This window comes from Trichogramma pretiosum, unplaced genomic scaffold, assembly GCF_000599845.2.
Source record: "Trichogramma pretiosum strain Unisexual culture from Peru unplaced genomic scaffold, Tpre_2.0 scaffold12, whole genome shotgun sequence".
Classification (NCBI taxonomy): Eukaryota; Metazoa; Arthropoda; class Insecta; order Hymenoptera; family Trichogrammatidae; genus Trichogramma; species Trichogramma pretiosum.
This window is the reverse complement of record NW_019641690.1, coordinates 732,758-745,636: the sequence shown is the minus strand read 5'-3', so window position 1 is coordinate 745,636 and position 12,879 is coordinate 732,758. Positions and strand designations below refer to the sequence as shown.

The 12,879-nt window shown below is 37.5% G+C and overlaps 1 protein-coding gene across 1 annotated transcript; it reads right to left on the bottom strand.

Annotated features, from left to right (window-relative positions):
* Window positions 1-4,364: 4,364 nt before the first annotated feature.
* LOC106649805 (protein odd-skipped) lies at window positions 4,365-5,964 on the bottom strand. The gene is made up of 2 exons (XM_014367434.2): window positions 5,294-5,964; window positions 4,365-5,201 (listed from the first exon to the last, which is right to left on the bottom strand). The coding sequence occupies exons 1-2, from the start codon at window positions 5,746-5,748 to the stop codon at window positions 4,895-4,897; spliced, it is 762 nt and encodes a 253-aa protein (XP_014222920.1). The 5' UTR covers window positions 5,749-5,964; the 3' UTR covers window positions 4,365-4,894.
* Window positions 5,965-12,879: the final 6,915 nt, after the last annotated feature.

Below are 12,879 nucleotides of genomic sequence, written 5' to 3'. Positions count from 1 at the left end.
GCTCGCGAGCACATAAGAGCGGGTCTGTGCAACTTAGTCTCGTTGTGTACGTGGTTGTGCGAGACCGAGGTCACACATATACGCCTTTATTATACCAACGACTCCCAAGCCATAAGTGTATATAGCCCCATATATATATAATACACATATAATACACATATAGCATACGTAGCATGTGTAGCCGTGTGGACGGTCGGCGTGACCCCTGAGATAAGCCTTTTACGCCCTAATGAAAGGGTACGCGTGCAGCGTTTGTATGCGCGCGCGCGCGAGTCGGAATTTGAGGGAGTCAAGATCTTCGCTATTCTCCCACAGAGCTCGCCCACACATGTGCATACGCGCAGGCGCACGCATATACACACCGCAGTCACTCGCTCACACAACACACACACACACACACACACATACGCCCGCGCGTGTATACGTGTATGGGGATATTATACGATGCGTTCGGTCAATCTAATCGGATACGCCAACTAATTCTCTCTTCCTCGTGCATTGGCGCGTCGTTACTTTTTCATCGCTCTTTTTTTTTCATTTATTCGCGATTAAGGCCTAGCTTTGGGCAAGAGCCTGCCATTGAAGCTACCACCGAGCATTATTCGACTTATGAAGAGCAATTCCAAAGAAAAGCTCGGAAACGCTCTGCGTTGGCTTAATTGTCAAAATGAATAATAACTATTAGCTTCACTGACGATAATTTTTTTTATTTAAAGGGCACAACTGTATGGAATACGACGATTGAACATTTTTTGATAAAAATTTGTTGAGGGCATATTCTAGACATTTTAGCAATTGGTGTTAGAACAATTAAAAATTATATTAGCAAGTCAACCAAAAAACTTTCGATTCCGAGTTATAAATCAAACTTTTTAGAAAGTAATAAATCATTCAACGTGCTCCATTCACAGAAATTGTTGAATCCATTTAAAAAAATGTCATTTATATATTATTTGATTTTTTCATATCCGATTTTAACACGCGTATGTCGCCTTGAGTAACATTAAATTGAACGATCACATTTCAAGCAATCGCTTCATAAATTATGATTTTTCCAGTTTTATCTACATTTTTAATACTTGTAGAAGCTTCATAAATTTCATTCGAAGGTTGTATTGATCTCAAGTAGCTAATTTGCTGGATTACTTGACTTTCTTCGAGCAGTCGTAAAACTTGGCACAAATCACATCGAGCTGACAACTAAACTGCTCGATAAAAGCAATAAGATTTTGTTTGCTTTTAATTAGTTCAAGCTTTAATGCAAATATAATAAAAGTTAATGAAATTTTGTACAAGGGAAATTCATGGTTCAAAGATCTTGCAACTTGCCTTACTGTTTACCTCTCGATCGTCGTTAAAATTCGCCATACATTTGTGTTGAGTGTGGAATAAATTGGCAGTAAAAACCGACCCCAGTCAATCTCGATCGTTCAATACTTTGCAATAAAATTGCAGGAAAAAAGTTCCACGCAATTTTTTGGGTATTTGCACGTACCTTTTAAAAATTATTGTGTTTACAGAATTATCTTCATTATCAAGCCGATAATCATTTAACACTGGTTTTATTTTTTTTTAAGAACTGCTCGTGGATTTCCAAATTTCATCATGAGGCCATACACATTTTGTACTTATATACTCTTACTTAACACGATTATTGATCTCAAATAATTCGTATTTGAATATTGAAAAGTGTAAAATATTATTTTCCAACTAATGTTTTCATTTGAGGCTAAAAAAACTCATATTTTAGACCATGAAAAATATTTTATTTTATAACTTAACTTTATCAAATGATCATCAAATGACAGTAAGTCGAAACCTTGATAAAATTGACAAACGACAAAACTTTATCCCTCGACCTTTCAGCTACAGATGTTTATTTAGATTCCTCATATGAATTGAAATACAATAATCATGAGGAAAATAAATATCCCCCTCACAAAATGTTTTGCGAGGAAAATATTATACTTTAATAATCAATTAATTCGACCAAGGATAATCCAATATGATTTTTATGATTACAACAACATTCTTACATCTGTCTTGATGATCTTAACGCATAACATATTAACTCATTCTTAAATTATGATTTTTAATCATGAAACAAAATTTCAGATTGGTGGAGGATTTTTAAACATTAAAAATTTTTGCTTACTATTTTTATCTATAACTTTATTATTACTCTGATGTAAAAGAATCATCCATTCCAAAACGGGATATTTTTTTCTTTCATCGAGAAAAAAATGATAAGGAAAAATCCCCAGGAACATTAAGATTGTTAAAATAACCATGAAAATTGTACTAATCGATTATTCCACCATTTTTCTAATGTATAAAAATAATCGTAGATATACATGACAATGGTATCATAGTACGCGGTAAGTAGAGAGTACAGAAGAGTATATAGAGGTGCGGCACTTAACACATACAAAAACTACTGCGGATGTCAAGATTTTTGTACGCGTGGATATCGCGTTGCGTAAACGGTGAGTTTTCTCAGACTTCAGCAAGATAAATATAAAGATGAGCGCTTGAGTTAGGAAGCGATTACCTTTCCACCTTTTGAAGCGAGTCATCAGCACAGCAGGTAAAAGGAAGCGAGAGCAAAAGCGAAATCGCTTCGGGATACCGAGAACCCCGACCCATTCATTATTGTAATTAAAACCTTTCCTGGCGACTCGACTAACTTAAGAAGCTCGTGCATCCCTTGTAAATCCCAACCGTGTAGATGTATGGGAGTAACAACAAATCTGCCATCCGCCTATTTTCAAGCCAAGCAGAAATAATATTCTTTGCCAACACCTCTATGCATATAAGATTTACTACATACCTGGATACCTCTATAATACTGTACGGCAAATAAGTGTTAAACTCGATAACAAAAATGTCTTTGGTATTACGCGATCTTACATCAACTGCTTGAATTTTAAAGAAACTTGATAAAAGGTATTCCTAAAACTAACACATGTTTGGAGAGTAATTACTCTTAAGTTTTATGTATTAATCTTCTACACTGCTATTTTTTACCGAGAATCTCATATTTTTATTTACAATTTTGAAACACTTCAGTAGCATGTTAAAGTGTGCATTAATTATTTAATTTTTTATTCAACGAGGTCTCCTATACTTCTGATCAATTATAAATATATTTTTTAATAAATCTTGTGGTTTATTTGATATATTTAAGACATTCAATATTCTTGTACGAATAGTTATTCGCATCTAATTTTTATTAATTGATAAAAGTTAAATCGAATAAATGGATTTTCTCAGAAAATTTATTAAAATTAAGACTCAATGTTGAAAATTTGATACTCTCTATATCTGAAGGTTTAAGAAATCAATTTTTCTCATCTATTTTCTCATCTAGTATATTATTATTAATGTGTCTCTCACTACATAAATTCGATGCTTTCGAGACAAGACGAAGACCAAATGAGCGAACAGAAAACAATAACAAAAACAATAACGATATGTCAAGTATTGCACGTAGTAAACGCTCAATTATGTTTTATAAAATGTAATAAAAATAAGAATATTATTTAAAGTACGCCATGAACTTAGCTGATTAATTCAAATTTTATGATTTTATCAATCCTCACATAAGACTTTCTATTTGTGAAATAGATTAAAATAATTTCAAGTCTTTTAGAACGTGACCACGTTTTTTTTATAAGCCTCTTGTTTTTTTATTTACTGTCTTAAACATAATTTAATTTTCAAAGTACGTAGTATACAAATAACAATCCCTGTAAGAATTTTTCACTTTTGATGCTTATTCTCAATAATCTAAGTTAATTTAAAAATTAGGTAAGCGGAAAATATTGATTTTGATAAAGTAAAAGTTTTCTTTTTATTTCAACCACATATTATATTTATATGATCGTACTATGTTAATATATACCTAGCATAAATTTATAATTATATTATAATAATATAATTATAAATCATGTATGTATATTGTATATTGTATGAATATAAATATAATAATCAATTACAATGATAAAAAATAAATGATCATAACATAATCGTTCAACGATGAAAACATTTATATTTAAAACTATAGAATGCGTAAAAATCTCAATAAATAGATCTCGACTAGGACTCAAAACTTGTAGTTATCTTCCTTGCACCTTATAGCTTTTGGTTTTGCAAATACATATACGATTTACAAATGAATTAAATCAAATAATACTTCAAATAAACCTTACTCTAGACAACGTTTTAAGAGTGAATACGAATACATTTTTATCTCTAGTACTTCAATTTTATACTATGAATTTTCTATATTAGTTCGTCGGCTGCGATTTAGATATCGAGTACATAGCTATTGCAAAGAATTGAATTCAAGATGCAATATATCATTTTTTTAAATAATAGATTTATACGTAATATTTTCGTTTTATTTCAATCTGTACCACTGGGTTACGTTAAAGTATTTGTTCATAATCCAGAGTATTACAGCCAACGATTTATGTATTATATTTCGACTAATACAACGTTTCTTATTACTTTAAACGTAAGTAAATATTTTTTAAATAGCACAATTGCAACAATGAAAGATATTCCATAGGCAGAGTAAGATTTCTCCAAACATCTTCGCAAGGTCTCTCAAAGCTAATGAAGGTCTCTGCGAAGATGTTTTGCCAAAAGTTCATTAGACGTCTCAGAAAATGAAATTTTAAGAAGTTAATTTTTACCCTGCCTCAGACACATATTTAAAACTTAGAAAGTAACACGTACACAACGATTGACAAAACGTCTGTCACCGAGTTCGTAATATTTACAATACAGTAATCACAAAAATGTTCTCGAGTAAACATTTGAGCTTTTACACTATTTACAACTATTTGAAAAGACTTAGATTTGAAATTTTGACAAACATGGAAATTAGTTAACGTCGCATAATTTCATCGATCGTAAATCCTTTCTTGAGTGGCGACGATGATTGAGCTATTTTATTTTTCCTGGAGTTCTGATGGCGTTGATTTTCAAGGACCCGCAAGTCTTGTGGAGCATCTGGATGACTGGACAGATGAGCTTTGAGATTGCTTCGTTGGTTGAAACTGCGCGGGCAAACTGGGCATTTGTGAGGTGACTCCTCCAAGTGGAGAATTTTGTGCACAGCCAAGGTTCGACTTTGACAAAAGCCTTTGCCACAATCCACGCATTTAAAGGGCTTCTCTTTACTGTGTATATATCTGGAGAATAAAAAATATGACTTAAAAGCTGAGCAAAATTTTGAAGTATTCAGCCGCGTTCGTACTCGGTGCGTAAAACGAATCAAACTTACCGATGATCCCTGAGATGATCTTGTCTTCGAAATGCCTTGCCGCAGATATCGCAGGAGTAAGGTCGCTCGTCGGTGTGCGTCCTCTCGTGAATCAGCAGATTGTAACTTTTCGTGAACTGACGTTTGCAGAACCTGCAGATGAATTGCTTTTTCGGTCTTTGGCCAGGTGCTCGTCGGGCGAGAAACGCTGGTGGCGTTGGAGCCAGGTTGGCCACGACAGGCACGTTCATGCCAAGGCGTAGATGTTGCATCTGCGAGTAGGTAGGGAAAGACGGGACGTTTGTTGGACAGCAGCCGCGACTAGCAATGAGCGCGCTCGTGTTTCGAACCCATTGCTCGAATCTGGCTGTCGCTTCTTGATGATGCTGCTGGTAGCGAACGGTCCAGTCCAGTCGGCTGCGCTGCTCCATGTTGAGTTTGGAAGGCGGCGTGACAGGAGGTGTCAGGGGCTCCATTTAAATGAAAAATAAACGAGACGAGAGCGTCCGGAGATGACTGATCATCTGCGAGATCGAACGAGCGCCGTCGAGGATGGTCTTGTACAATACAATCACACAAAACCAGTAGCAGCGGCACGTGAGAATCTTGAAAACTCGAAAATCAATTCACACTCGTATTATTCACACGTACACTTGGGTCGAGCGATGCTCACACGATGTTCACTGCAACGGAATAACTCCGATACTGAATTATGAAACTGTTTTAGTAGATCAGTCGATGGATCGGCGCCCGAGCAGCTCAAACGGACTTGCGCGGAAGCCCCTCCTACGAGAAAAATGCCATTGGCCCTGCCAGTATCCAAGAGGCGGGGCTTACTACCGAGCTGAAGCTCGGCGCTTGTCGCTACTCGCTGCTACCTGCAACATAGCTTCTGGAAAAATTATTTCGTCTCTGCATCCGCGCGTCTTTTGTCTACACAGCTGATGATTAACATATAGAAAGTATATTTATATTTCTTCATCGCCACATCGATTAATCAAATTTGACACACTTTTTTTGAATCTTGCGGCTAGAAATTAATAGAAATTAAATGGTATATAAAAGGTGTTATGAAGATAAAATAATCCGTTCGTTCTTTCAAATGGAAACAGATAGTAAAGCCTTTGGAACAAAGAATGTTTACGAGCAGCTCGAAGAATTCGTATCTGCATAACTCTGAACTCTTTTGAAAGTAATCGATGCAATGGACTGATTTTTATTAATCAAAAGATTAATGTGAACATAAAAAAAAAATATGTTTCACTTGGTCAGCCTTTAAACTCTATCCAATAAGTTCAATTCTTAAATTCAAATAACGTCATAGTACTTTTTAACAAAGTAGACTAGATATCTGCATCGCCGTTGATCCTTGGAGCATCGAAGATTTCATATGCATGCGATATAAATATACTGATATAACACAAGGTGTCAGCTGGCAAGTAAAATTCGCCGTATATAAACGATCGGGCAGTTGAGTAATCGTGCGTCGCCGTAATAAGAATAGCAAGTATCAATGTACAAGATCAAAGGGCCGCACGCGCGCCTTTATACACATATATATTCATATTATATATAGTGAATCAGTTTTCTGCTATGTAACTCCTATCGTATATTTGCTCGGGCTCGACGTCGACGAGGATGTATCCGACTCTAAACATCTGCTTATCGCTCGTGCAATTTTTCGCTCACCGTCTGCACGAGAGCAAAGGATATCAAAAGCAAAGCAATTCTACGCGCTTTGCTTTGGCCGATGAAAGAGTCATCTTTGCCGCGAGTGCAGATCTCAAAGCTCAAATATTATCAAACTTATGTCGTAGAAAAAAAAAATTATTTCCGTTTAAAATCGAATATTTTAATTTTATTTCAAAGTATCAAAAAACTGAGTATCTATAAAAGTTATTCAATGAATGTTACAATCACCGCTATGTGTTTAGTGAATTTTCCACTTCTGAGGTCAATTAAATTATAGCGAATATAATAATTCCGAGTGGGATTCAAGTACAACGGCGGTAAGGGCAAACATAAGTATTATTACTTATATGAAAGAAGAAGCATATCGGTGTTACGTCAGGTGTTGAATTTATCAGTGCACGAAGTATTGCCGGCACGGCAGGGACGAGATAAACTCGCTCACCAATAGCGTATAAACATCCGCTTCGGCTCCGACTGAAAAACAATACGGTTTTTGTACGTACGAACAAATACTTGTGCTACATATTAAATGACAGGCCTGAAATATTCGCTCGGGCACGTCACGACGGGTTGGGCTTGGCAAAAGTTCGGATGTCATATTATACAGCTCAACGATGTATCGACATAGTAGCGAGTACGGGCGAACGTCGAATTTGCGTAGCTCCAGTGTATCGTCGTTTGATTATCTCGCTATAGTATAGAAGTACGCGTCGACGCGAACTGGAAAGGACGCGCCGAGCGAGCGGAGAGTTTGCAGTTTTGCCCGAGGCAGCGAAAAGAGTCGAATAACTCATTTTCCTCGAGCCCCATCATAGAGCGTCGGGGGTTGGGCGGACGTTACGCAGCCTACACGCGCGCTACAGAGCGAAATTCAAAGTGCGCCCCACACGACTCCTCGGTCGAGGTCTGCTGCCGTTGCTGCCGTGTGCTCGCGCCCAAAGCTCCGAACCTGGGAGCGCTCCCGGCTCGAGCGCGCTACCTACCTACGACGACTACCACCAGCTCGCCGAGCCACTACCCCTTTTGACTTTGCGTGCGTGCCAAGGCACGCGGAGCAGCTCGCAAGCCCCGGCGCACTCGTGTGGGTGGGCGCTCGCTCCCCCGTGATACGCGCCAGCTCTAGAATACATCCGGCTTCCTTTGTCGCGTACGCGCGCTGCCGATGATGCTGCCGTTGCCGCTGTATAGCTGCTGCGCGGCGCAAAAAGCTCTCTCCTCTGGCTGCCTTTGCGCCACGGGCGCACAGAACTCCATTATCTCGCCGCCGCCGCTTCCGCTCCCGCTCCTGCTGCTGTCGCTGCTTCTGCCAATGCTGCTGCTGCCTCGCTTCCATCTCGAAACATGAAACGCGTTTGCGAGCTGGCTCACTCGCTCTTCCACACAGATTGCCTCTTTAGAGAAACGCGCAAGCAATTACCTAGCCAGGAATATTATCGAGCCTTGTGTACCGAGTGACGTTTCTCTCTATGCGCTTGCCACATTTATATAACATAAAATGTATAACGTCGCAATGTGTTTTTTAACTGGAAAAAACTGCGCTACTCTTGACGAAACACTCGGATGCCTTATTTGTGCTTTTTTTTTGCCTAATAACGTTTTACCAACGCACTCAAAGTGAAACGTGCCCTTTTTTAAATCAGCAACCGCAGCTCTATACAAGCTTGGACATTTTTTCATTGCTCTACATTTTCAATTTTATTTTACAAAAATATTTGTTTTTAGTATACACTGTATTTACAGTTCAATTTTTTCCGAGTAAAACATCGAACACATTGATGTGAACCTTTTTCAAAGGCAGATTTGAAAAGTTCTCATTGCAATAAAATCTTTTAAAATATTGCCATGCTTGAGATATAATCAAGAGACTAGTAGATGAAAACGAGACTGCATTATGTCGAGAAGTGTTAGAAACGTTTCTCGGGGGTCGTGCTGATTGATAAAATAATGACAGTTCTGTGGGCTTCTGGAGAGCTGCAGCATTGCCGTTCAGAAATTCAACAACCAAGTAGCACAGATGCGTTATCGAACTTTTGAGAGCATATGTCACACAAAAAACATACTGAACTTTCAAGAATCTACATTTTTTGCAGACTTCTTTTCAATTTCTTTTCATCCCATAGCTAGAAAGTTTTAAACTTTTCTGTGAATTAAACTACTGTATAATTGTTTAAATAACGCTGCAGTAAAGAAAATTGTAAATAAGAAGTACGTGCCAAGTGCAACTAAACACATTTCATCTTTGTGCGTAAATTATTATGTAAGCAACTACGGTCTTGAACCTTCGTTTTGATATTCTTGACAGATACTTCACTAGACTCATTGAAGAACAATTTTTTTATATAGTGTAAATCTTTATACAAAGGCAAGTTATTTTGTTTAGCAATGTTTGAGACTCATAAGAAGGTGGATATTTTACTGACACAAAATTGTACGAGGTGTTTACAGGGCCTCTTACAACAGTGTTATGCATAAGCTGTTATTTTAATTCACTCGTGAATCATTTTCATGATAATTTACGATGCTCACTAAAGCCTATGGAAAAATGAATGAAAAAAGTATCAGGCTTGCCCAATCAGCCTTTCACAGAGCACATTTACGTGAAAGTTCATTATCTGTAGACTTTTGAATAATTTAAAGCATATTTTTTAACTAATCGCAAAAAAGGTTTACCGATACCTACCTTCTATCAAAGTATGTATCTAATATTTACCCGTTTGAGATAATAAGTGATCAAAGTAAGTATTTGAATGAATACCTACATGCATGTATGTAAACGGTTTCATCTAAGCTAGATAGAGCCTATCCACATTTTGATGATTTTGACACATCTGTGTTCTCGATACAAACACCTATACGTGCACGTGGAAGAGCTGCTTTTTGTTCATTTCATCCAAGTACGAATAAGCGTTGGTACCAAAAACATGAAGCAGCTGACGATGAATATTTATAAATCGATAGAACAAAGCCTCGATGTGCGACTGGAAAATGATGACGACCATGTTGCGCTTGATTTTACTCGTTTGTCAACGGATTTTTTTTGTAATCGCTCGATGATCGAATCGATGATCGATGCAAGTGGCTGTTCAATTATTACGAAGCCCTTGAGGTCTGCGTCGTGTAAAGCTAACCGCTAACAGATGCCCGAGCCTATGTACACTGTATACGCACGCGGGTGCCAGCCGACGGATTCCCGGTACGCCAGAAGCAGCTTCTGTCACCAAAAAACAAGCCGCAATGTAGCACACTTTAACATATTTCACGTCGAAATTTATGAAAAGGAGATAAGTGAATAGGTGATAGTGATGATGGGCAGGAACGATAGCTTGAACAATCAAACGCTGAGAAAATGTTTGTTTGTCGCGAGATTGTAATGCAGCTAAATAAACTATCCTTCCGCTTTCGGCTTATCAATTTTTCTCACTTTCACTATTGATCACATTCTTTCAAGCGCATTCGCACCTATCGGTACGTATGTTAATTCGTATTTCAATGATTACAATAATGAAGAGCGATAAGTACTATCTCATTGTGTGATAAAAAATCTCCAGCGTAATTCTTACATTTTATTTTTAAATAATTTACTCATGAAAAAAAGTTCTACACAGCTTCTAGACGAAAACAGCATATTTTTCTTGCTATACACTATACCCAACTTTCTCTTCCTTCGGTTACTGATAAAATGTGGCTCTATAGAAGTAAAATATCGTGGTGTACACTATGAAACTCATAGTAGGGGCGTAAAAACATTTTGTGAGGTGATGCATCTTCAAAATTTTTCGAATACATCATTTACTATAATTCTAGATGACACCTGTTTCCTGGAATTTAATAAGGTAAGACTATAAAGAAAACTATTATACAAGAATCACTCAAGCGCAGTCAATGGTGTGAATATAATTACTCGGATGCTACTGAAATCCCAATGAAACAATTAAAAAAAATTGTATGGAGATCCTTATACCTAGACGTTGTTTAGGTAGGTAGCACACAGAGTATGTTTGATCTATGTATCACAAGTTCAAATCAATAAGTTACCAATCTTTAATACAAGATTAACGTAATTTCCTATTCATACATTGTTTCGAATATAATAATTACTTCCTGGTATTTTTCAGGATTAAAAAGAATAGATGCATGTGCAGATGCCAAGTCGCTCACTTGTAGAATGTAAAACATGATGAATTATTAAGAAATATTTTTAAAAAGGTCAAGAAAGTTGAACTGATTGAGTCGATATCAACATGTGCATATGACACGATGGTCAAAAGTTAGAAATCAAGTTGTGGTTTAGAACATGTTTGGAAGGATTATATGGACATACTTCCATTGTCGCAATTGCCAGACCAACGAGTCGCAAGGAGAGCCACGCGCTACTCTCGTCGTACATTTTATGCGTAAAAAGTTACGACTCAAGATATCTCGGGGCGCGGCACGAGCTTTGATGTTGGAGAAGGTACACAAAAAGGCCAACCTGTACACGGAACACGATTATACATATCGCTCGAATGTGTCGAGGAAACACCTCGGCTCCTTTCAAAATCTTTGCGCGCTCATATTTTGCTCGCAATTTACATAACTTGGAGCTCGATGCTCCGGCCTAAACCAAACACCGGAACAAGCGTCAATTTTTCTCTAAATCGACCCTCTCTCTCTCTCTTTCTTCCGAGTGTATATAGTCGAGTTCCGACAGAAATACGTGCTTGTTTGAATAATATCAGCGCTGCTGTTGACTACTGCTGTTGTAAGCCTCGTGCGGCGAGCCGTCGTCACATTTTTCCTCATACATCACTCAAACTTTCTTTGTATTGTTCTACGTGTCTACTTAGCGTTTTAATACCTACTAGAATTCCGGCGAGCGTCTTCACACCTCTTAAGCTCCTAATATTTTGTAGCTCATCAATCAAAGGCGTTGCAAGTGTCACATAAAATAAGCTAATATAAGGTGAAATAACAGTATTCCGTATGCATTAGTTATTATACTATATTACATTAAAAATGAATAAAGATGACTGAATCTTGGGAAGAAATAGGATCAATTTTTTTGATGTAGTAACGAGTAGTCTTCTATCAAAGAACTGTGCTACTTGAGTAGGTGTTCGTGCGCGTGTCGACGTGTGCGTCGGTAAATCATAATAAACATATCCCGATTGAGATAAGATATCGTAGAGTACGCGAGACTGCTGCTGCTGCTGCCTGAGCAGCCGGCAAATTTCAATCAACGAGCCGACCAACAATCGCGCGAGCACTTCTCGAGTCTACACTAAGGTATAAACACCAAGGTATACCTACACATACGTCATCGCTATCTTGTTCTTAGTTTCCGGTGCGTCAGACGCGTGTATAACTCAGAGTTGAGACGATCGAGGCTCGACTAAATTATCCTCGAATCCATTGCATAAGGCTGTTATACCATATAGTAATATTATCGATAGCTCGCGTGTCGCTCGTATCGATTAAATTGGTTGGTTCGATCGAAAAGCCTGAACACGCAGTATTTGATCCTTTAAATTCATAAAAATTTTCGGAAAAAGTCAGGCCTAGTTTACGCGAGGGCTAATTTTTATGATCGCTAAATCGTATAAAGGAAAGTTAAATTAATCCAATTTGATGAATCTTCGAATAAAAATTATATAGAAGAAGTAGTAGTAGTATTATGTCGACTAGAAAGGGAATAATAAAAGTGATTCACGAGCCCTAGGTAAGTATCGTTCACAATGCAGATATAGACGTTTCATTTTCGAAGCTGCATCAACCTTTCAAGTACCGACATACAAGCGTGTCGAATGAAAATATTTATTCCAAGCAAATAAAACGAAATTTAACAAAAGTATAAAGAAGTTTAAATAAAAGTTCTGAAAATGGAATGATTCTCGAGCTTGTGTTACGCGAAAGTTGTATGCATATCGACCAAAAGT

Coding starts and splice junctions, on each gene's coding strand:
- LOC106649805 (XM_014367434.2), bottom strand. CDS start 5,748: ATGGAGCCCCTGACACCTCCTGTCACGCCGCCTTCCAAACTCAACATG. Junction 5,202..5,293: donor GATCATCTCAGGGATCATCG/GTAAGTTTGATT, acceptor TTTATTCTCCAG/ATATATACACAGTAAAGAGA.